The sequence below is a fragment of the Chelonia mydas genome, chromosome 10, assembly GCF_015237465.2.
Source record: "Chelonia mydas isolate rCheMyd1 chromosome 10, rCheMyd1.pri.v2, whole genome shotgun sequence".
NCBI lineage: Eukaryota > Metazoa > Chordata > Testudines > Cheloniidae > Chelonia > Chelonia mydas.
The window spans coordinates 50,691,073-50,716,413 of NC_051250.2; the positions used below are offsets into that span (position 1 = coordinate 50,691,073).

Genomic DNA, 25,341 nt, shown 5'->3' on the forward strand with positions numbered 1-25,341 from the left:
GGCTGAGGTTGATGGTGGGATGGAAATTGTTGAAATCATGGTGGAATTCCTCAAGGGCTTCTTTTCCATGGGTCCAGATGATGATGTCATCAATATAGTGCAAGTAGAGTAGGGGCGTTAGGGGACGAGAGCTGAGGAAGCGTTGTTCTAAATCAGCCATAAAAATGTTGGCATACTGTGGGGCCATGCGGGTACCCATAGCAGTGCCGCTGATCTGAAGGTATACATTGTCCCCAGATGTAAAATAGTTATGGGTAAGGACAAAGTCACAAAGTTCAGCCACCAGGTTAGCCGTGACATTATCGGGGATAGTGTTCTTGACGGCTTGTAGTCCATCTTTGTGTGGAATGTTGGTGTAGAGGGCTTCTACATCCGTAGTGGCCAGGATGGTGTTATCAGGAAGATCACCGATGGATTGTAGTTTCCTCAGGAAGTCAGTGGTGTCTCGAAGGTAGCTGGGAGTGCTGGTAGCATAGGGCCTGAGGAGGGAATCTACATAGCCAGACAATCCTGCTGTCAGGGTGCCAATGCCTGAGATGATGGGGCGCCCAGGATTTCCAGGTTTATGGATCTTGGGTAGTAGATAGAATATCCCAGGTCGGAGTTCCAGGGGTGTGTCTGTGCGGATTTGATCTTGTGCTTTTTCAGGAAGTTTCTTGAGCAAATGCTGTAGTTGCTTTTGGTAACTCTCAGTGGGATCATAGTGTAATGGCTTGTAGAAAGTGGTGTTGGAGAGCTGCCTAGCAGCCTCTTGTTCATATTCCGACCTATTCATGATGACGACAGCACCTCCTTTGTCAGCCTTTTTGATTATGATGTCAGAGTTGTTTCTGAGGCTGTGGATGGCATTGTGTTCTGCACGGCTGAGGTTGTGGGGCAAGTGATGCTGCTTTTCCACAATTTCAGCCCGTGCACGTCAGCAGAAGCACTCTATGTAGAAGTCCAGTCTGTTGTTTCGACCTTCAGGAGGAGTCCACCTAGAATCCTTCTTTTTGTAATGTTGGTAGGGAGGCCTCTGTGGATTAGTATGTTGTTCAGAGGTATTTTCAGGCTGCCATCAGATCAGTAACAGTGCTGAGGAGCAATAATGTATGCTAATAGAGGGCATTAGTAAACATTTGCAAGCCCTTTCACATCTTATTCCTGTCCCCTTTTGCTCTTGAGACAATCCTGGTTAGGCTTCTCCCAAATAAAGCTGTTTTGCCAGCTGAATCAATATTTGACTATCAGTGCTTACTTTTGTCTGATATAAACATTAATGGTGATACAGATAGGTAGTATACACACTTCTTATGTTCATATTAAATATACAAAGTTTAGTTTTTGAATATTATACCCTGAAATTAATATTTGTAGCAGAGACTTTGTACAACATCTTATGGCTGCTAATTTACTTTAGTTTTGTATTCTACAAAGAGCATTTGTGAAATAATTTTCTCTTTTATTTGTGTATTTTTTTGAGGCAGGAGTGAAAGTCTTACTGCAGAAAGTCGTTCAACCCATCCTAGTTCAAACTATAGGCTGATCAAATCGAGAAGTGAATCTGATTTATCTCAGCCTGAATCAGATGAAGAGGGTTACTCACTGGTAGGTAAAACTAACTTGATGTTTTATACAGTTTCAGTCTTACATCTATATTTTTTCAGATACGAAAGATATCTTAAACATTGCCATTTTGCTTAGAAGCATTGTGAATTTACGGTGGATATACAGAGGAGCCCACTGCAAACCAACTGCATTTCTATTGGGGAAACAAATGATTGCACAAAAATGAACTTTAAAATTATTATAGGTTAGTTTAGGTTGTCTTTTTGTTGTTCATGAGTAAGGCTACGCTTTAGTCATGGGTATTTTTATTAAAAGTCATGGGCAGTAAACAAAAAGCACTGCCTTGCACCACAATCCCCAGCCCTGAGCCCCCTCACACCCAAATTCCTGCTGCTGGGGGGAGTGGGGAGACTGCCCCAGCAGCAGCCAGTGCGCCTGGCCCAGGGGCTGCTAGAGCTGCTCAGGCAGCCCCCAGGCCAGGCACACCAGCCACTGCAGAAGTCACGGAGGTCAGGGAAAGTCATGGAATCTGTGACCTCCGTGACAAACACGGAGCCTTATTCATGAGCAGCAGTAACATTTACACAGCCAAAGCTATGCACCACAGTTTTTTCCCCCCAAAGGCTTGGAAATCTTGTTATATGAAGAATTGGAGTATTCTGAGGAACATGATTTTAGATTTACATGTACTCATGTGGATCTGAAGTTTAGTTAAGAGTATTTCCCTTTTTTTTTTTTAAGTTTTGGCAGTTAGCGTAATTATTTCTTCTGTAATGTGGGGTGTTCTCTGTCATGTTATTTAAAACTCAGGTTGTTTTAACTAAAATAAAATGCTTTGCTTTATCTCATTTCACTTAGCACTGAAAAGCTTTAAGTACCTAAATCTTGAGGTACTTTTTTGTTGTATAATTAGAAAGAGAAATGAGGTTTTGTATTAATTCTTTTTAATCTAGAGTGGAAGACGAAATGTTGATTTGGATTTTGCATCCTCACATAGAAAGAGGGGTAAGTTTTTATGGTGTAAACTAGTAGATTTTAAACTTGCTTTCAGTGTTTTTAAAGTACTTTTAGATTCACATGAAATAACTTGTTTCTGAAGTATCATATATACGATCTTAGCTCATTAGAATGGTACATGAAAATTTGTTCTTATTTTAAAAAAATTAGAATTTTTAAAGTCTCTTAAATATTACTGTTGATCGTAAATAACCACTCTTTGATCATGTCTTTGTGTGGCAAAGATGTCTGATTGGTAAGTTCTAGAACCCACTGTATATATCTTTTCCTAGTGGGATATTTCTTAGGAGCTAGTCAGAGCTTTTGTATTAATTTAGATGCACTATAGAGGATAAAGGTGTTAGCACAACTCAGTTACTGTCCAACGTTAAATAGTGTTAAACAAGGTCTGGGGATTGATATACAGAGTCCTCAGCCTGCTTAATACCGTGGCAAACACATTATGAAACTCAGACCAAACTTAAGAAATTTATTGATTGAAACACACACAAGGAAAATAAAACGAGGTAAAAAGCATTAGAACTCTGATTGTTTATCCAAAACATACTTAATCAAAACCTATTGAAGTCCTTTCTGGAGACAGTGAATATTGGTTAAAGTCTCTTATGCAGTCTAACAGTCCTTCCTGGTTGAGGAGAAAGTTCTTCTGTTCAGTTCTGAATTGAGAATGATAATCATTATCCTGCCTTAGACAAAACAGACAGACGCAGAAGGGAAAGAATAAATAGGACAGTAAAGATGGGGGAATATGGATTTTGTGGATGATCTCAGGATATTGGGTGCCTGCTCAGTCACGGATGGGATGTTTTGGGCAGGTAGGTTGACCATGACAGCTGCTGCTGTGGACGCTGGCTCACCAGCCTCGTCAGAGACATCATCTGACTGGTCTGGTCAGGTCCCTTTCCTTCCCTGGTCCTCAGGCTGAGCAGAGCTGGATGAACCATCTCATCCCACTGTGCTGGCACTGTGCAGTACAGTTGATTTCAGGATCCAGTTAAAAACTGAGAGAGAGAGAGAGGGATAGAGGTAAGACAGGAGGAAGATAGGGAGCGGAAAGGGGCACCTGAGGGAGGAGAAGACAGCGGGATCTAACGTATCAGGTTGGCATCCTTTCTGGTGCAGTGATCGTGGTCAAGCATCCCCCATAGAATATCAAGGTCTGGCGTCATGGTAACAATCCTTCCACCACAGCAGCAGTGGTGATGAGAAGTTCTTCTCACTGTTCTTTCTGAAAATTATCTTTTTAAGGACTTCAAAAAGGAGTGATGAGTGGTGCTCTTGCTTACCAGTTAAATTCAAAGACTGTGTTAAGATTATATCAGTGAATTAATTTAAACAAAAAGTTTAGTCTTTCTCTCTCCTTTTCATATCTTTTCTTAAACAGTTTTGTATAATAGATCATTGTGACAATTCATGAAACTTTATCCACTTTTCACAAGTTGAGCTTACAATTAGGGTAAATTTGTAGGTCCATTTATTACAACAGAACTTCCAGAGAGTTTTCATTCTACTTTCACTCACTTTCTGAAGCCAGCAAGAAGAAACTGATGGGGGATGTTCAAGTGATGTTCTCTATCCTTATGCTTACAATGGATTTTTGTCATAGAATGCACTTCAGAGCTTTCAGAACTCTAATCCAGAAGATGAAAGGCACTTGATTTGGAAGAGGGTGGGAGGGCAGTTTTCTGTTAACAATATATGTAAGTCCAAGTACCTGGTCCTTCTAGATGATATGATATATCAGTCTGAAGAATCTTAATGGTTTTCTTTCTCAAGACTATCAAAGAGTCATCTTGGAAGTAATGGAGGGAGCAAAGCATATTTCTTGTCTTTAGAGGGGGAGATAGGGATGTATGTGTGACAAGAGTGACCAGCTGATGCTAAAATAATTTGAGTTCAGTGTCTGATCTCTACAAAGGGCTTGGAAACTAACTTTGCAGTTAAGAGGTACGTGGTGTTTGGGCAGGGGTGGGCAAACTTTTTGGCCTGAGGGCCACATCTGGGTATGGCAATTGTATGGCAGGCCATGAATGCTCACAAAATTGGGGGTTGGAGTGCGGGGGGGGGGGGGGGGTGAGGGCTTCAGCTGGGGGTGTGGGCTCTGTGGTGGGTCAAGAAATTAGGAGTTCAATGTGCAGGAAGGGGCTCCGGGCTGGGACCAAGGGGTTCAGAGGGCAGGAGGGGGATCAGGGCTGGGGCAGGGGGTTGGGGCTTGGGAGGGGGTCAGGGGTGCAGGCTCTCGGTGGCGCTTTACCTCAAGCAGCTTCCACAAGCAGTGGCATGTCCCCCCTCTGGCCAGACAGCTCTGCATGCTCTGCACGCTCGCTTGGCTGCCACCTCCATGTAGGAGCCGGAGGGGGGACATGCCACTGCTTCCAGGAGCCATGGTATACACGGAGTGTGGCAAGCCCCTGACCCTGCTCCCTGGAGGGAGCTCGACAACAGGATTAAAATGTCTGAAGGGCTGGATGCAGCCCCTGGGTTTGGGGAGGCTTGAATATTGTGGAGATATTAGGGCAAACTTTAGTAGTCTTCTGGTTAGTTGATAGCTCATTCCTAGTTATGAGGGAGAATATTTAGAGAGGTCATTTGTTAGCATGTGAGCATTAGAGACTAAGTGGGATAAGTCTCATAACTGGAATATTGGCATAGATGGGGATGGCTTGATTAGGAAGGACAGGCAGAAGAAAAAGGGAGTAAAATATATACAAGAATATATACACTTGTTCTGAGGTCCAGAAGGAGGTGAGAGGCAGACCAGTTAAAAGCCTCTGGGTAAAGATAAAAGGGGGAAAACGGGTGATGTCAGGGTAGGGGTCTAACTTTTCAACACCAAATCAAGAAGAGGAGGCGGATGAGGCACTTGTGGAAGAAATAACTGATATATCCAAAACACAAGACCTTGTAGTAATGGGTGACTTTCATTACCCAAACATCTGTTGAAAATTATAAATTATAACCTTTAGCCTCATGGTTAGCATACTCACCCACCGTGTATAAGGCCACTGGTTCAAGTCCCCCTTGCCTGATGGAAGTGTTGCCGGCACCCAGTGCCGAGAGGCAAAACAACAGCAGGGGTTTGTTACCCGGTGTGCTTTACTTAATAATTATAACAGGGTGGAGAAGCAGAAAAATTTATTTGAAGTTTAAAAAAAAAAAAAAAGGTACAGGGAGAATAGAATTGGGGGGAGGGATAGCTCAGTGGTTTGAGCATTGGCCTGCTAAACCCAGGGTTGTGAGTTCAATCCCTGAGGGGGCCATTTAGGGATCGGGGGCAAAAATTGGGGATTGGTCCTGCTTTGAGCAGGGGGTTGGAATAGATGACCTCCTGAGGTCCCTTCCAACCCTGATATTCTATGTTATTCTATGAAAAGTAATATGGCAAAATGCAAAATTTCCAATAAGTTCTTGGAGTGTATTGGGGACAGCTTTTTGTTTCAGAAAGTGGAGAAAGTAGCCAGGGGGACAGCCCTTTTAGACTTCATTCTGACCAACGGGGAGGAATTGGTAATGAAGGTCCTGAAGGTGGAAGGCAATTTGGATGAAAGTGACCATGAAATGATAGATTTCATGGTTTGAAGAAAAGGAAGGAGTGAGAACAGCAGAATAAGGACAGTGAACTTCAAAAAAGCACTCAGAGAACTGGTAGGTAAGATCACATGGGAAGAAAATATAAGGGAAAAAGTTCAGGAGACCTGGTAGTTTGTCAAGGAGATACTATTAAAGGCGTAACTGCAAATTATCCCAATGAGAAGGAAAGATAGGAAGATGCCAATGTGGCTACATCAGGAGTTCTTAAATAACTTGAAAATCAAAAAGGAATCTTACAAAAATTGGAAACATGGATGAATTGTTAAGGAGGGGAGTACAAAAGAATAGCACAAGCTTATAGGGACAAATTTAGAAAGGCTGGGGCACAAAATGAATTACATGTACCAAGGGACATAAATGGCAATAAGAATAGGTTCTTTTAAATACAAAAGAAGCAAGAAAAAGACAACAGAAAGTGTTGGTCCTCTAGTTAGTGGGTAAGGAGAGCTAATAACTGATTACATTAAGATGGCTGAGGTGTTCAGTACCTATTTTGCTTCAGTCTTCACTAAAAAGGTTAATGGTGACCCCGATACTCAACACAATTAATATTAACAACAAGGGGGAAGGAACACAAGCCAGAATTGGGGGAAAATAGCTTAAAGAATATTTAGATAAGTTAGATGTATTCAAGTGAGCAGGGCCAGATGGAATTCATCCTAGAGTACATAAGGAACTAGCTGAAGCAATCTCACAGAAATGTTAGCAATTATTTTGAGAACACATGAAGGACAGTTGAAGTCCTAGAGGACTGGAGAAGGGCAAAAATAATACCTGTCTATAAAAAGGGGAACAAAGATGACTCAGGCAATTATAGTCTGGTCCACCTAACTCTGATGTAGTGTTGGGCCCAGCGCTGGGCTCATAGCGCCAGGGGGGGCAATCTCGGCCCTCAGGCTGTAGTTTGCCCACCTCTGGCCCAGAGGTAGGTGAGGCGGAGAGGGTGGTGTGGCGCGGGGAGCTTGGCGGGCCGCAGGAAATAGCTCCGTGTGCCGCGTGTTTGAGACCCCTGACCTAGAGGATAGTCAGATTATAAGGAATAGCCAGGATGGATTTTTCAAAAACAAATCTTTCCAGACCAACCTAATGTCTTTCTTTGACAGGGTGTCTCGTCTAGGGGAGGGGAGGGGAGCAGTAGATGTTATATATCCTGATTTTAGTAAGGCTTTTCATACAGTTCCACATGGCATTCTCATAAACTAAGGAAGCATAGTCTAAATGAAATTACTATAAGGAGGGTGCATAACTGATTGAAAGACCATATTCTGAGTAGTTATCAATGGTTTGCTGTCATCTGGGAAGGGTGTATCTAGTGGGGTTTTTCAAGGGTCAGTCCTGTGTCCAGTACTATTTTCATTAATGATTTGGCTAATGGAGTGGAGATTATGCTTATAAAATTTGCAGATAACACCAAACTGGCAGAGGTTGCAAGCACTTTGGAGGATAGGATTTGAATTCAAAACGACCTTATCAAACTGGAGAATTGGTCAGAAATCAACAAGGTGAAGTTCAATAAAGACAAGTGCAAAGTACTTCATTTAGGAGGGATAAATCAAATGCACAACTACAAAATGGAGAATAATTGGCTGGGTGGTAGTATTGCTGAAAAGGATCTGGGGGTTGTTGGGGATCATAAATTGACTGTGAGTCAGCAATGTGGTGCAGTTTCAAAGAAGGCTAATATCGTTCTGAGGTCATTAACAGGAGTGTTGTTTGTAAGACATGGGAGGTAATTGTCCCACTCTGCTCAGCACTGGTGAGGCCTTAGCTGGAGTCCTGTGTCCAGTTCTGGGCACCACACTTTAGGAAAAATGTTAACAGAATGGAGAGAGTCCAGAGGAGAGCAACACAAATGATATAAGATTTGGAAAAGGTTAAAAAATTGGGCATGTTTAGTCTTTCGAAAAGAAGACTGAGAGGAGACCTGATAAGTCTTTAAATATGTTAAGGGGTGTTATAAAAAGGACAAGGATCAATTGTTCTCCATATCACCTGAATGTAGGACAAGAAATAATGGGCTTAATCTGCGGCCAGGGATATTTATATTAGATATTAGGAAAAACTTTCTAATTATAACGGTAGTTAAGCTCTGGACTGTGCTTCCTAGGGAGGTTGTGGAATCCCCATCATTGGAGGATTTTAAGAACAGGTTGGACAAACATCTGTCAGGGATAGTCTAGGTTTACTTAATCCTGCCTCAGTATAGAGTGCTGGACATGATGATCTCTCCCGCTGTACATTTCAATGATTCTGTGTTGTTGTTTTAAAACTTGAAGAATCATAGTACAAAGTCTGCCCACCAGAGGCAACAGAAGTCATGTTTTAGTTTGTGACACAGAACTGACTTTCTGTTTTAGATCCATCTTGAATAATTCTAGTTCAGAATGTAAAGAAATGGGTATGGTAAAGATGCTCAAATTATCATGATACATACATTTAATAAATTAAATCTAGTATCGAAATACAAAGTTAGGGAAAGATGTGGCATGACCTTCATCTTATGATTGCTTATACCCTGCCATGCAGACATTCAAAATTAGCTAATTGTATTACAGAATTCTCTGACATCTCTTAATCTAATTTTTGTATACTTTTTATGTTTCTAATAGGATGCAAGGTTTTTTTCGATTCACTAAATTATCAGCCTTCTTAGTACTTAAGGGGCAAATGTCACTAATATATTATGGAAAGCACTTCCGTTTTCATGGAAGTATTCTAAAACTATATTAGAAGAGGCAGCCAAGAGAGGAAGGTAGCATAGTCCTGGAAGAAGAGAGAATTGTCTTGATTAATATGTAAAATGTTAGTGGGTTTTGGAACTATCCCACATTTTAAAACACTTCTCTTTTGTAATGGAAAGTGCTTAACTAAACAAACTGAATTACAGTATCTCTAAAGATAGTTCTTTGAGTGTGTGTCAGTATGGAGGCACATGTGCTCATTTGAGCAAGACTGGGTTTTTTTTGGCTAGCAGTGCCCTCTGAGGCTATACATGGTCCTTGTGCATCCTCGTGCTCCTGTACAAGTGCTTAAAGGATGGGATGGCAACAACCCTCTATCTAAAGAAAGAAAAGGAGTACTTGTGGTACCTTAGAGACTAACCAATTGATTTGAGCATAAGCTTTCGTGAGCTACAGCTCACTTCATCGGATGCATACTGTTGCATCCGATGAAGTGAGCTGTAGCTCACGAAAGCTTATGCTCAGATAAATTGGTTAGTCTCTAAGGTGCCACAAGTACTCCTTTTCTTTTTGTGAATACAGACTAACACGGCTATTATTCTGAAACCCTCTATCTGTTCCCTCTAGCTCCCCTGGCAGTGAGATGGAACCTAGCTGGTGTCTGACCCAGTAGACCTTGGCTTAGGCTAAACTTTTTCAGACCTTTTGAGAATCCTCTGAACAACCTTTATTCTTTAAATTTAATTAACGTAGTCTGTTCTAGCACCTGTTGGATTTAACATCATTGATCAGACTCTCTCCTCCTCCATAGAGACTCCCCTGTGCAAGGACCTTGAAATGGCAAACTATAAACCTGTCGGCTTTAAGTCTTATCCATAATGTGATGAACTTATTCCTCTGAAAGATGGGCACAGTTGCTTGTTCTGTCTGGGAGAATCCCATATGCCAAGCAGGTGCTTCGTCTAGTCTTTTCTCCAAGGATTCACAGGTCACAAGATGCGAGGCTGAAGCTCCACTTTCTGGAGCAGTCCATGAAGATGGCATTTGATCCACAAGAACAAAGCTTGAAGACCCTTCTAACGGTCAAGCTCCCATCATTCCGTGCTCCACTGAACATGACCCCATGCCGACATCAACATCAGCACTGCCTCAGACACTGAAGTTGACACCTCTTTGAAGCAGAGCGCCAAAACAAGCTGCTCCAAGCACCAGGGCAGTAGGTTGAGTAGGAGGTTGATGTCCTCTCATAAAGAGAGGCACAAGAAGGTATCGAGTCAAGACAACCAAGTCCCTCATGCAGTCAAGGTGTTTGACTGTGGTGGCAGCACATCTACGGAAACAGGGAATCCATGTCTACCTCAACCTGGATGACTGACTTATCAGAGGCAAGTCTTGGAAGAAGACCAAAACAGACCTAGATTGTATCCTTTCCCTGTTCTTTCTCTTGGTACCCCTGCTGAACTATGAGAAACGTTCCTTCGTACCACCACAGGCGAGAGAGTTTGTAGGCGCTCTTCTTGACTTCAGAGAAGCAAAAGCATACCTGCCAGAGGACAGATTCTGGGCCTTTCAGTCAGTCGTGCATTACCTATGGACAAGACAGATGACCACGCATGCATATGTATATAAGGCTCCTAGCCAATATGTCCATGTGCAAATATGTGCTGTCACTTGCCAGATTCCACTTGCGGCTGCTAAAATAGCTAAGGACCATCTACTCCCCATCCAGGCATTATACAAACAAATGAATCACACTTCTGCCCCCATTCATGTGGGACCTCAAAAGATGACCGTTGAACTTGAAAAAGGGGGTGCTCTTTTCAGTCTGCTTCCCAGCAACAAAGCTGGTCACAGATGCCTTAGGGACAAATTGAGGCACCTACCTGAACCATCTTCAGATGCAAGGCATATGGTCTCATAATCATATAAAGCTCCATATGAACCTCTTGGAAATAAGAGCCATCCAACTAGCCTGCACTGCTTTCCTACTTGTTCTTTGTAATTCTACTCTGCAGATCTTGATGGACAACACTTCAGCTATGCGCTGTGTAAACAAACGAGGTGCTCAATTATCCATTTATCTGTAAGCAGTTGAGTTATGGGAGTAGTGCCATCAGCACAGAAAGAGGCTGCTAGCTCTACACCTTCCAGTAGTCAGCAATGACCTGGTTCACTTACTGAGCAGAAACATAGTAACTAGACATGAGTGGTCACAGCAGAAATCCATCTAGGCCCAATATTCTGCCAGTGGGGAACCCCCTCCATAGATCTGTTTGCCATAGCAGAAAATGCCATGTGCAGTGACTTCTGCTCCAGAGGCAGAGTGAGCCCAAGCTCCCTTCCAGATGTCTTTTTTTTTTCTTCGATAGTCTCGAGGACTCCTATATGCCTTCCCACCTATTTCCCTGACTCCCGTGATAATATTCAACATCAGATAGGACAAATTTACAGTCATTAAGATAGCTGCCTACTGGCCAAGTCAGTTTTGGCTATTGCATTTCCTGCAGATGTCCAGACTGCCACCCATGCACCTTCTCACCTATTTGGACATTATATCATAGAACCAGGGTCAAATACTGCACTGAAATCCATAGTCTTTACACATGATGGCCTGGATGTTGGCTGCATGAATAGGACTGAAAGAGACTGCTTCTCACAGGTTCAGGAGATTTCTTTTACTAAGCTGGCAACCTTCTGCCAGGTAAATTTACTCCTCAAAGTGGAAAAGATTTCTGTGTGGGCAGCCCAAAACAATACGAATGCAGTAGAGGCCTCAATGCCAAAGGTTCTGGACTAGATGCTGCTCCTGAAGCAGGCAGGACTAGCATTTAGCTGCTTTAGGAAATGTTTACACTGTAGCTGGGAGGTTTGATTCCCAGCACAGGCGGACAAACTCACGTGAGCTCAGGGTGAGCTAGCTTGTTAAAAATGGTAGTGTGGATGTTGTGGCCTCTGATGGCTGCTTGGGCCAGCTGCTCGAGCTAGGACCCACGGGGTTGTGTGGACCTGGTGTTTAGTGGGCTTTGACTTGGGTGGTAGCCCGAACTGCTGCCAATGCCTCAGTGTCCACATTGCTGTATTTACCATGCTATCTTGAGCTAAGCTAGCACAAGTCTGTCTATGTGGGAATCACACCTGCCAGCTGCATTCTAGACATACCCTCAAAGTCCACCTGGCAGTAATATTGGTGTGCTGTGTTCCAAAACGATCACATTCAGTCTTCTGACAAACCGTGGGGTTGAGATTCCTCAAGGGCCTTCTTCAGATCTGCCCTCCAACTAGAGACCTGACTCTCGGGTGGGACCTCCACGTCTTCTTACAGATCATGGAGCCTCCTTTCAGAACATTACCAGATGCTCGATATACCATCTTACCATCAAGATGGTCTTTCTCATCAGTGTGGAGAGTCTGTAAGCTCCTGGCTCTTATGTCTGTATCCATCTTCCAAAGGCAAAAGATGTGATGAAATAACACCCTAAGTTCTTCCCTAAAGTGGTTTCAGAATTACATCGGAATCAGTCTGTTGTCTCACTAGTTTTCTTCCTGAAGCCACACTCTTTGCCAGGAGAAAAGAAGCCTAGTTATCTGGATATTTCCAGGGCCTTGCTCTGTTACTCCAACAGTACCAATCATTTCAGGCTCTCTCCCTCTTTGTGGTCATATCAGGCACATCAAAGGCCAAGCTATTTCATCCCACAGAATCTTGAAATGAATCACATGGCATATTTCCACCTGCTGTCAATTGGCTGGCAAGCTTCTCCTGCGAAACATCAAGGCTCACTCCACCATGGCACAGGCAACATCTTCAGCCTACTTCAGAAATGTGCCAATCTCTTAAATCTGTAAGGCAGCCATGCGGAGCAACACACTGGCTCTTGTTAACATTAGGCACTTGACATGTCTGCAGGTTCCAAGTTTGAAGAGCAGTACTTCAGTCTCTGACTGACGCAGCTGACATTGCTTACTCCCACCACCCAGAGAGGATACTGCTCTCCAGTCACATTTAGTGGAATCTACAGACACACACTTGAAGAACAGTTACTTACCTTACACTAACTGGTTCTTCAAAGCGATTTCAGTGTGGATTTCATGATCCATTCTGTGTCTCTGCTTTTTGGAGTCCTCTAGCAAAGACTTTGGATTGCAAGGGAAGTGAGGTAGGTAGTGGCTGTCCCTCCCTTTATCACTTAGCACAAGGAGACACATGCATGGCCCCAACAGACACTGATTGCCAAAAAGTCCAGCCTTGTGTGCATAAGGTGCACATGCACCTATAGTGGGATCCACACTGGCTACAACATCTTGAAGAACTACAGTTACATAGGGCAATTAACTATTTTTTTTTCTCCTCATTGCGGCTCAAGGGAATTGATTATTGTGACTTGTTTAAGGTCTTGGATTTGTTAATTTTGTTGTTTTGTAGGGAAGAACATTGTTGATTTAGGGGATTGATAATGGAGCTTTAGGACTCTTACTTACCAGTTCGAATGATGAGTTAGTGCACAGAGATGTTAATCTTCTGTTTGGGAAGGAAAAAAAGCAAATGGAACCATGCAGTACCGTAGGAAGTATTTTTTGTTCCTTTTGGTTACACTGTGTTCCTTTTATTTGAAGAGAAACATTTAATCACGTAGCCCCATTTTGGGGATGAGCAAGCTCTTGAGTGGGTTATATCTCTTTAGAAATAGTATATTTCAGATAGTTTTGTTAAATAGTGAGTTACTGAACTGAACTGTCTTTCCCTGCCCAATTCCTCTTTCCCATGAGCTTAACGCTCACTACTTCACATGGTCAGATTTAATGTGTGAACATTGCTCCCAATCATCACCAGCAACATAGTTAGTGAGCAGTGCAAGAGTTGCTAAAAAAAAAAAAGTTTGCCCTTCTTGGTGGTTCTGTAGGTGGGTGTGGAAGGAAAGCTTTGCTTTTTCACCTACATGAACCTCAAGTTCTTGTTAGATCCAAAAATGCAAGCAGGGACTGAGTGGCTAATTTTCCATTCCCCATTTCTTCAGATGCTCCACCTGAGCAGTAGCATGACAACAAGGCCCCTTCTTCAGTTCTAGGATCCTTTGGAGCTCTTAGACCCACCCATTACTACTCAGATTCTAGAAAGCCACTATCAGCTTCCACCCCAGCAAGGTAGAAATCCCTCCAGAAATCTTCTCTAAAATGCTTTTGGCCATTGGAGATGGAGACGAGCGATTAGCATCTTCCCTGGACCTCCCTTCTCTTCTCTTCTCCTCTCCTCTCTTCTGTCTGTTATTAATTCATCATCTTCAGTCTTGCCAGACCGGAGAGAGCCCCCAACACTGATGTAGCTCAGTAGGCAGCACACTGTCTGCATTCTTTGTTCTTATCCCTCTGATCTTTTCCCCAGTTCCTTTAGGGCAGAAAAGAGTGAGTGTTAATGCATCTAAATGGTCGTTTGGGCAAGAAAACACCAGATTCTGCATATACATTTGTAGTAAATACACATGTAGTAAATGCACACACATTTAGACATGGAATCACACATACATTTTTGTGGGCAAACAAAACCAAGAGTCGCTGTCTCAATCTGTTATGAGTTGGTATGTTGCACAAATGTCTGTCATGAGGTGATATATTACACAGATGTTCTTTAAGTACAGTGTAGTGCTTGCCTCTTAAATTTCTAGTAACTTGAATGATAACCAACAGGACACAATAGTGCAGATATCTTACATCTAAAATATCTACTGTTGTAGTAATTTAAATATTTTTCTGTACCTGTAGTAGTGAGTGTAGTTCTGAATTTTTGAATTAAATGATTGACTCTTAAGTATGAATATATATATATATATATAATATATATATATATATAATATATATATATATATATATATATATATATATATATATATATATATATATATAAGCATATAGATATAAATGCAACAGAAGAGGAAACAAAATCAAAAATTGTGATGCAGAGAACTTACAAGGTTTGTGCTGCCTAGATGATATACACTAATGAATATTGTTACCAAGAAAATGCTTTCTTCAGAGTTTGCTTGTTGATGTTTTTCATGCATGGATGAAATGCAGATAGATCAATTAAATTTGAGCCAGGGTAATATGAAGAAAGAGATTTTATAAATGTTGTCTTTTGTATCAAATGTCTCCTTTTGTCTTCTGATTCTTATGTGGTAGTGTATTTACTCCTTTTTGGCCAGTTGAGCCCCAGAAAAAAGAAGAGCTTCAAGCAAGTACATGATGGCATGTTTATTTTTTTTTTCCTCTATAGCTTCCCTACATATTTTATGTTTTATAAAGTATGTATTGCAGCTGTGCCACATTCATTTTGAAAACTCCATTATTAAAAGCTAGCTTATAAGGACAAGTAAACGTTCAGTCATTTTTCATGTAAGCTTCAAGATTATTGCTCTGTGGATTTTTTTTAAGTGTAACTGTATTTACATGATCTGAAATGCTCTATAAGAAATCCTTAGTGTAACTGTGTAGGTTCTCAGAATGTCATCACTATCTCCCAGCTAAGCTAATGCAGAGTGAAATATTTCACTTTAAAATACTTTAAACATTTTTCTCAGAACATGTGTGTTTTTTTTTTTTGGTTCATTCTTGCTTTATATATGCTAACTTTTGAAAAAATTGTTTTGTTCCAAACTTATCCTATTTTAATATTACATGCATTTAAAAAAATCTGGCTGTATTCATCTGGAATCCTTCTTCGTATTCATTAATTTCATTTTGCTTCTCAGAGTCCTTGATTTTTCTCATCCTCTTACACACTTCTTTTTTTTCAATAATGGCAGTTAAATTTTTTAATTGGTTTTGAAATTTTTCCCTCTGTATCAATGTTTTTATGTTGTGGCTCAGTAATATCAACTGTTTTCTTCAAAAAAAAAAAAAATTTCTATTAACGAAATTTAAAATTCACTTAATATTTTGTCAGACCTTGATGATAGGGTAGCATAGTTTTAATAAACTGGTTTTTTCCACTGCTTTTTCTCTACCAACCCTTTGATGTTTGAAGCCATGGGATGAGAGTCTGTGCTGTGCTTTTAAAGGTTCAATGCAGAACTCACAGTTTGGTGTGAAGGGGAACTAAGATGCCTTTAAGCCAGCTTTGTGCCTTCCTGATCCTGGGTTGCAGTAGGAGGTTGGAGAGGCCTTTAGTGTAACTTAGGCAGCCCAGGGGAGGCCTCTTGACCTTAGAGTGGGCTACCCTGGTGGCCATAGCAGTGTCCGGAATTTCTACAGTGCTGTGGCTTTGCCTCCAGCATGCCGTCTCTTCTTGGGCTTGCAAGGGAGGGCTCAAAAGGCAGTCTCATGGTTGTTTTCATCAGTCCTTGTGCCCACAGCATCCTTCCTTGGTCAGGATCAGGGATTTTAGGGTCCATTTACCCCACTCTGGCCCTTTCGCTTGTTGTAAAGGGGCTGGAGCAGAAGTGTGGATCTCACTTGTGGTTTCCACATATAACTGAGACTAATACTTATGCTAATTGTGGTCACTTTTAGATGCTCTGATAATCTAAATAAGTTGTGGCTAAGCCATATTATGTACCACATTTGGAAAAGGAAATATTTGAAACCTAAGATGTAGTTGTGGTCAGTTGTGTAAGTGAAAATTTGGATTGTTTTGAAAAGATTGAATTTTCTGATTTAGAATTTGTATAACTGAGTTTTAAACCCCATCCCCTGCAAATAGTGTTTTAAAACAGAAATGCTGGTGTAGTTTTGTCACAGTTGTGTGAATGCACAATTAACTTAATTTAGCAATAAGGATATGACTCTTTAAATTATGTTTGTGGTTTCAGGCTCACAAGAGACATTAATACTGAATGATGCCAAGGTAGCTGACTTAGTATAAACTAAACTCTTTAGACTTTTTAAAATAAGTATATCAAATAAAATCTAAGTTAGTACCATTTTCTGGGTATCTCTTTGTCTGTCTCCATTCATTGTCTGTCTGTATAGATTGTAAGCTCCTTGGAGTAGGAGCTGTTTTTTGTTTATATCTTGTATTGCACCAAGCACACTAGTGACACTTAGCAAAAAAAATAATAATAAAATACTGATTACCAAAGCTAAAGTTATAGGGCGAAATGCCTGAGCAACTGTGACTTCATTTACTTAGTGGAGTTGTACCCACTTTTGCCAGAGGGGCATTTCACCCATAATCTTGTAAACTTCTTCTGCAATGGAAAATGACCCACTGCTGATGAGTACCAGGAACTTCTGCAAGACATGGTTTAACTACAGATGTAGACCAGGACCAGACAGCACTTCATTGATCATGGTTTGGTTTGAAACTAAACCATGTTCCACACTGATTCAGCTTTTTGGGGGCATTTGTCTTCATTGGGTAGATATCCTAGTGTAGATGTAGTCACATACAGTTATTACAGGAAATATCAAGAAGTATTTCAAAGTGAATTTCATGAAATCAAAATTATAGTTTGTAGAAATAACATATATGTAATTATTTTATTGCATTTAAAATACACCACCCACTGACACATAATCATGACAAAGTAAATGTTCTGTATAAGAGTGAAGTATTTTTGTTGGTTTACTTCACTCATGAATTTGGTAAATATTTCATCCAAAACAGGCTATAAACCACTATGTCGTTTTGCCTATAGAAAAGATATAATAGCTTGAGTAAAATAAAATCTTGTTTTACAATCAGATCTTATAAGAAATACCTTCGTGTACAATTTCTTTCGTTGCAGATCTTTTCTTCACCACTGTTTTGCCATTTAGCTGCATAGCATTTTTATTCAGTGTTCTAGCTTTAAGCTAAATGGTTTGAGTGGCTTTGCCTTTTCTTTTTTTCCTGCGGCAGGGTGTTGCTATACTGCTTAAAGGATATGTAGTAATAGAAATGTGGCCTTCCCTTTAGTTTATTATACTGCTATCCTTTAACTGAGGTGTTTTGCTCTAATTTCTTAATGCATGGTATAATTAAACATAAATGCCCATTTCCCACCTATTTGAACAGCAACAGCTCAGTCTTCACCTACTGTCAAAATGCAATGTTCTATTGAATTGGAATTTATGAAATTTTATATTTTATATTTAGGAGCAATGCACAGTCAAGTGGAACCTCTAAGTGACTCATGGGCTCGACTAAAACACAGCAGAGATTGGTTGTACAGCTCCTCTTACTCATTTGTTGAATCTGATTTTGATCTTTCAAAATCCCTTGGAGTTCATACTTTGATTGAAAATGTTGTCAGTTTTGTAAGTGGAGATGTAGGAAACTCACCAGGTTTTAAGGAGCCAGAGGAAAGTATGTCCACTAGCCCCCAGGCTTCAGTTATTGCAATGGAACAGCAGCAGCTGAGGGCTGAGGTAAGTTATAGTTACTATATAGTTATTATTTTTATATTCCTTGTGTACTAAACTTCAGATGGATCTTAACTTCAGAATGAATCAATATGATGGGGCTGACTCTTAAACTTCTACTGGAAAATGTTTTGAACCACAAAGCATATTTTATTCATATTTTCTCCCTTTTTTGTTACAAACTTGAACTGAAACTGCTGCTTGTTTCAGTATTTTTTAAATATATAGTAGGCTGAACTTTAAGAGCATTCTTTTCACTTAACATGTTTGAGAGAAGAGAAAGAAGTACTTTCTGGAATTCATAAAAATTATGTAAGATGCTGTTCTGTAAACTTGAAATATTTCAGACTTGAAGAAAATTATCTCAGGTGTGGTAAATTTATCAATGTTGAAAACAAACAAGTTAGGATATTTAAAGGTTTCAGCGGAAGCTTGAAAACGCTAAATCTTTGACTTTCTTAAAACTCTGATACCTTTAAACTGTAGCTGTCACTATACTGCTCCTGGAGCCTAAAGTTCTTAAGCATCATGTTTGGCTTGTGGAGCTTAGATTAGAAACATTTTAGCTGTGACCCAGGGATCAGGAGGCATCAGGGTCAACAGCTCAGAATTTTTCTTACAAAACCAACAAAAAAAAAATCCTACCTCAGGAAATTTAAATGTAAAAACCACAAGAGTTTTATCCCCATGATATATAATGCAAACAAAACCCTTCCATGATTTAATGGCCATATTACTCACAGTTGACTACCTGCTGTTTTATTTATGATTTACAGGTAATCTCGTTATCAATTCTTAAGATATTTCAATTATTAAATACTTCAATTAACAGTCCTTGTTATATAAAATCTGAAGTAAATCAGTTTTTTTCATTTTTTTTTTTTCTTTTAAGCTTCGTTTGGAAGCACTTCATCAGATCCTAGTATTGCTGTCAGGGATGGAGGAGAAAGGTAGCGCCCCATTAATGGGAAGCCGTCAAGGGCCAGCATTTCAGTCTTCCTCACTGCTTACTTCTGTTAGACTACAGTTTCTAGCTGGATGCTTTGGTTTGGGCACTGTTGGCCATGCAGGAGCCAAAGGGGAGAGTGTCCGATTGCATCACTATCAGGTATGAAATGTACTTACATAGCTTGAAAAAATAGGTTCTTGACTAAATTTTTTCATTCAATAAAGCTGTTTTAATATACAGACACTTGTGATTCAGAAAGTTTTAATTTGAAGATGTTAATGACTCTTATTTTAGTCTGTATCAAAGACGGTAGGAGAACAAACTAGAATTATGTTCACTTTAGGATATTCACTGTATATTTTATATCTTGAACAATATTTATTTGGAGCCCCAAACTCTTCCCTATGTAGAAACCATTTTTAAGGAGGACAGTGTTTTTTCTCTGATACAGTTTAAAACAATGACAAACATTAAGAGCACTCCTGTGAATGTTCTTATCTGATTGTCTCCTGCACCAAATACGAGAGGAAATTCAAACTTGGCCACAATGTTCTGTGGCATGTCTGTATAGCCTTCCCCCCCCGGCCCCTCCAGATTCTCTGTTTCCTGTGGTGCAAGCAGAAGGGTGGTTCAGCAATGCCACCTTATTCCTTGCAATCCCAGCTTTCAAAATTGATTTTGTTGCAGCAGCAAACAGGATTTCTTCCTTGTGCTCCCATCCTCACATTCTCCGCTATTCTTTAGGGGGCTAACATTTCCAGTGCTTTGATCTCTGAATTGGACCATTCACCAGGCTGCTCTGTTTGTTCCCCCTTCTCAAGTCATAGTAAAGCAGTCTGAAGCAAGCCAAAGGGAAAGAGATGCTCTTTCTGTGAGGAGACCCTCACAGGAACCACAGAAAGGGAGCTCTGCCATGATCACTCCCAGTTCAGTCTCTTGCTGTTCCAGGGGAAGGCGCTCAAAGTTTGGACAGCTTGTGGAGGGCTCTGCATTCCCCCCACATCACGCCCCTCCTCCTACACACCAGCTGAGACTCTTCTTGAGATACATCCGCAAGGGTGGGTGAATCTTTAGCTTTTGGGACTCAGCAAACCAGTCATCATCGCTGATCAAAGATCTTCAGGGGTAAGCCTAAAAATGATCCCAAATCTCCCAGGTCAATCCACCACTAAAGAGGAAAACTCTAGAGCAGTATTTCAGTTTAAGTGGGTAATTAAGTCACTTTGGTAAGGAATCTAGAATGATAGCATCACTGCACTTTTCTTCTTCCCAAGAGAAAGTTCTGGAATCTCTTAGGAATATCCGGTTTCAGAGTAGCAGCCGTGTTAATCTGTATCTGCAAAAAGAACAGGAGTACGTGTAGCACGTTAGAGACTAACATTTATTAGAGCATAAGCTTTCGTGGGCTACAGCCGACTTCATTGGATACATAGAATGGAACATATAATAAGATATATACATACAGAGACGGTGGAAGCTGCCGTACAAACTGTAAGAGGCTAATTAATTAGCCTCTGTGTGTGTGTGTATATATATATCTTCTTACTATATGTTCCATTCTATGCATCCGATGAAGTGGACTGTAGCCCACGAAAGCTTATGCTCTAATAAATTTGTTAGTCTCTACGGTTCCACAAGTACTCCTGTTCTTTTTAGGAATATCCCTGTACGCTTCCCCTCTAGATTATATTTTGTACGGTGAAGAGTGCTCCGGTGCTGTTGATCACAGGAGATAAGACAGCATGGATATTGTGGAGACTCAAGCTTCTGCACATCCCCTTACCAACTGCAAGAGATGCCCAAAACATCAAACCATTTTGGCGGAGGTTTCCTTCGGGCAATAGAGCTCTCTACCTCCAGGTGAAAGATCAAACAAACCTAACCTTTCACTGAAATACAAGTAGCCCGGTCCTTGAATTTAGGAGAAAATGCTGTTGTCTTCAAATAACAAAAGTGAAATTAATCTGTTTTAAACTGCATCAGTGAGAAAAGCCTATTGAGGAAGTTGTAGTTTCCACATACGCAAATTAAACAAGAGGCTGTGTCATACAATTAGAGTTGTCAGTGAAACTCAGTTTAATACTACCAGACCTCCTTCTTGCTTGTGTATGTATTACAATAATAATAATTTGCACTTACATATCATTCTGTATCTGAGGATGTTAAAAGCACTTTGTAAACATTAATGACTCATTTTTGTAAGATAGGGGAAGTATTACTGTTGTTTTACAGGTGAGGAAACTGAGGCAAACAGTATTACTGCTGTTTTACAGGTGAGGAAACTGAGGCAGAACTCCAGGTCTCCAGAGCCCTAGTTCTGTGTTTTAATCACTAGTCTATGCTTTCTGTTCCAATAGTTGAAAAATTAAAATGTGTACGATTATTACAGTACTTATTTGTTTGACTCAGGATGGTATCAGAGCAGCCAAGAGAAATATTCAGATTGAAATCCAAGTGGCTGTGCACAAGATTTACCAGCAATTATCTGCTACGTTGGAGAGAGCTCTGCAAGCAAATAAGCACCACATAGGTAAGTGGAGAACACGTTTGAGAACATGTGGAATCATGCGAGGGGGTCACAATGGAACACCAAAAGGACCTGTACGTTATATACAGTGGGATTACAAAAGATGAATAAAAATAAAAAATCACCTTACTGCACATGCTGAATTTGTTGAGGGCATAACTAGTGGGCTTTCATTCTGGCACGTTCCTCAAGCATTACATTTTTGTTGATAAAGACCTAGCTATTGTTTCTGAGTTATTTAACTACTTTGATTCAAAAGCATTTTTTATTTTTATTTTAGAAGCACAACAGCGCCTCCTGTTGGTAACTGTCTTTGCTCTAAGTGTACACTATCAGCCTGTTGATGTCTCCTTGGCCATTTCCACTGGTCTACTCAATGTACTATCACAGTTGTGTGGCACAGACACAATGCTGGGACAGCCACTGCAATTGTTGCCCAAAACTGGTATTTCTCAACTCAGCACTGCTTTGAAAGTGGCTAGTACAAGGTTACTTCAAATCCTTGCCATTACCACAGGGTAAGAATTGAAGACTTTTTTTCCTAGATGATAATTCACCGGTAGTTCTTTGAACAGTGCCTTTTTAAAAATAACAAAAAAATGTTTTCAGAAGAATGTCTATTTGATGGAAGAACAGTGTTCAGAAGCACACTAGCTTAAAAAAAAGAGGAAGATTTGACAAAAATGTTAAACAAGTATTAATCAAATCAATGTGTACCCTTCTGATAAAATAGCATAACTAGCTGATATATAAGGATTTGAGTTTGGGTTCACTATCCTGTGCCTACAAGGGTTGTAAGCTTGATCTTCCTGTATCCTCCTCATTTGTCCCTGCTTGGTCTTGTCATGGATCCCCTCACTCCAGCTGATGAAGCTTTATGTAGCTCTCTTTGGAGGTCATTTATGCTATTCTGATGCATAATCCCCTCCATTGTTGTTACCAAGAGGGAGACTCCATGCTTCTTCACAGGGTCTAACAGATTTCCTTGAGTGCTGCTAACATTTGCTGCTGGACATGAGAACAAGGGACCAGCCTTATTCTTACTGAGTTAATTTAAGTGCATAACTAATAAAGAAAAAAAACATAGGGGAAGAAAATAAGGGTTTCTGATTTTGATCAAGAGTATTAATATTCAGTATGTATCACTTCTATTTAAATGTTTATAAAGTGTAAACACTCAGCTGCTGTCCGTCATTAAGAAGTGCTGTTGTGGGGCTGTGGTGGTGATGTGATTTTATGCACTAAAGGGTTGATCCAGCACCCACTGAAGTCAATGGAAAGGCTCCCACTATGTTTAGTGGTTTTACGATTGAACTGTAATCACCTTAATTTCTTAAAACTGGGGTTCAGATCCTAGTTTGTCATAAATGAAAATGAGTTAGCTGGTCTCATCTAATCCTCATTTGCCACACTATGAAACGTTAAGTAATTTAACATCACTAACAGTTTTTGCTAAAATGAGACTGAGGACTGGAATATCAGAGTGCTAAAGTTAGTGGTGAGGTGCATTGCAGAATGAGTAGGAAAGCAATTGGGGAAGTGCCCAACTACACTGTAACTGATTACAGCCTGTGCTACGTTAGTGCCTCATTTTCATGTGCACTGAATGTGTGCATAATGAGAGTTTTGTAATGTACGTGTCTTAAAATGATTTTGACTTGGAATAGCTCTGAAATGTTTTAATCTTTATATTTTTCACAAAGAACTTATGCTGATAAATTGAGCCCCAAAGTGGTCCAGTCTTTGCTGGATCTGCTATGCAGTCAGTTGAAGAACCTGTTATCACAAGCTGGCGTGATGCTTATGACTTCCTTTGGAGAAGGCGAAGGTGAGGAAGATGAGGAGGAGGAGGAAGAAGAAAAAAAATTAGATTCAAACGGAGATAATGAGAAGAAAGACTTCAGAGGTACCATGTTTACACCATTTTTGTTATATTAGAATTAATCTTTTCTTAAAAAAAAAAAAAAAAGAGGGGGTTGGAGGGGGGACAATAAAAGCCTAACTCTCCACTGTTTTGCCTTTTGTGTAGTTTTTTCCTCCTGTGCAGAATAGAATAAAATGCTACTGAATAAGAATTCTCCACTCACATAAGTGTTACACCTACTTGGTGCATATGTAAAGGACTAAACAAGGTGCAAGGTGGTGGAGAATCAGGCCCATTTCCTCCATTTCCATATTTAGGGAGAGAATATTGTTCCCCTCCAGCAAATATGATTGTTATAGTGGTTGTGTTTTGCACAATTGTAATTTAAGGAGCCGAATTTCCCATAATATAGGCAGAATTCTTCTCTGGGTTCCTCTCTGGTTATCGCTATCACATAGTCCGCATTCAAAATTTTCTATAGCTATCAACCTATTTCATATTCTGCAGCGAGTGCAGAGTGATTTGATGTCAAAAAACTTAGCCTAACCTTTATATTCAAGGGTCTATAGTTGTCTTTAAGAAAAAAGCTCCTCTAGTATAAAAGTAGTCAAATAATGTCTTGTCCCTTAAGGAACCTATTTTGTATAATATGATATGAAAATATTTAATTTCTACGGAAATTGTGTGTTTTAAAAAAAAGTTTACGGAATTTTACTTACTTTTAGATGTGTGTTAGGCAGGGCTTTGGAGCAGAGCCCGGAGCTAGAGTGCGGAGTAATGGAGCTGCAGGTTTTTGCCTGGAGCTGGAGCGGAGCCGGAGCACAGAAAATCTTGACTGCTCCACTGCTCCAGGTTTTTTTTTTTTTTTTTTTTTCATTTTCAATCCAAAATGAATGATATTTACAAGAAAGTCCTAAAGGTGCCAAAAAGTTTCAGATTGTATAACAATTGATATTAATATCTACTTTACCACTTTACGTGATATGTCACAGTTATTCTCAGTTCGGCTGAAATCGAGATTTAATGTACAGATACAAAATTACAAAGTTTTTTGGAGATATGGTTTATTAAAGAATCAGATAATTATGAGACATTCGGCAACACTTCAGACTGCTCCCACCCTTGTGCCATGGTTAGGCGAGTACGTACTCGCGTAGATTAGTTAGTTAGATTAGTATGTGTTGATACTTCTTTTGTAAGGGTTGATCAACGAGACGCGTTGAGTGCTGCGATTACGGAAAAGTGTGACGCAAGACGCAACATTTAAGATATCACAAACAGGTATATTGCAAAAAAGATAATGTTTTTGTTTATTGATATATTAACATATCGCAAGAGGTATTAACCACTTAAGATCATTTCTCACACGGGCTCCCGTTACCGGTACATTTGTTCATTTGTACATGCTCCCGTATCACTCTGGCGGACTTATTTTATATGTCATCTGTTCAACAGTCGTTTGATAGCGTTGTTTGTAATTTTAAATTTACTGAAAAAGTCGTGTGCAGCAGGCATATAAATATACAGTAAACATTTTTGCATAAATTAGGTGTGATTTTTGTGATATATCCAGAGTGATTGGAAAATGTCCAACACAACTTTGGTAATTTTAAGAAAAAACTTTTCTGTGAACACATGTCCTAAAATTCTTCCTAAGAGAGCTACAGTCCCTTCAAGGAGGTGATGAAAAGTTAATTTCTGATTAATATCTCAAAAACGCTTTAATATAAAGTAATGAAATTATGTCTGTGTCTTAGCGTTAGTATGTGCTACCATATTACATTATCCAAAATTATTTAAACCATAGGCATCCTGAACTGGCGGTTGG

General features: G+C 40.2%; 1 protein-coding gene across 13 annotated transcripts in view; it reads left to right on the forward strand.

Moving 5' to 3' along the window:
* The window catches only part of HERC1 (HECT and RLD domain containing E3 ubiquitin protein ligase family member 1), a 213,958-nt gene that overhangs the window by 100,064 nt on the left and 88,553 nt on the right, over positions 1 to 25,341 (forward strand). For all 13 annotated transcript variants that reach the window (XM_037911292.2, XM_037911297.2, XM_037911293.2 and 10 more), the window contains exons 24-30: positions 1,467 to 1,587; positions 2,502 to 2,553; positions 17,908 to 18,179; positions 19,066 to 19,281; positions 21,532 to 21,652; positions 21,930 to 22,167; positions 23,353 to 23,555. In XM_037911292.2, the coding sequence (XP_037767220.1) occupies positions 1,467 to 1,587; positions 2,502 to 2,553; positions 17,908 to 18,179; positions 19,066 to 19,281; positions 21,532 to 21,652; positions 21,930 to 22,167; positions 23,353 to 23,555 (1,223 nt within the window). The remainder of the gene's footprint in view (positions 1 to 1,466; positions 1,588 to 2,501; positions 2,554 to 17,907; positions 18,180 to 19,065; positions 19,282 to 21,531; positions 21,653 to 21,929; positions 22,168 to 23,352; positions 23,556 to 25,341) is intronic.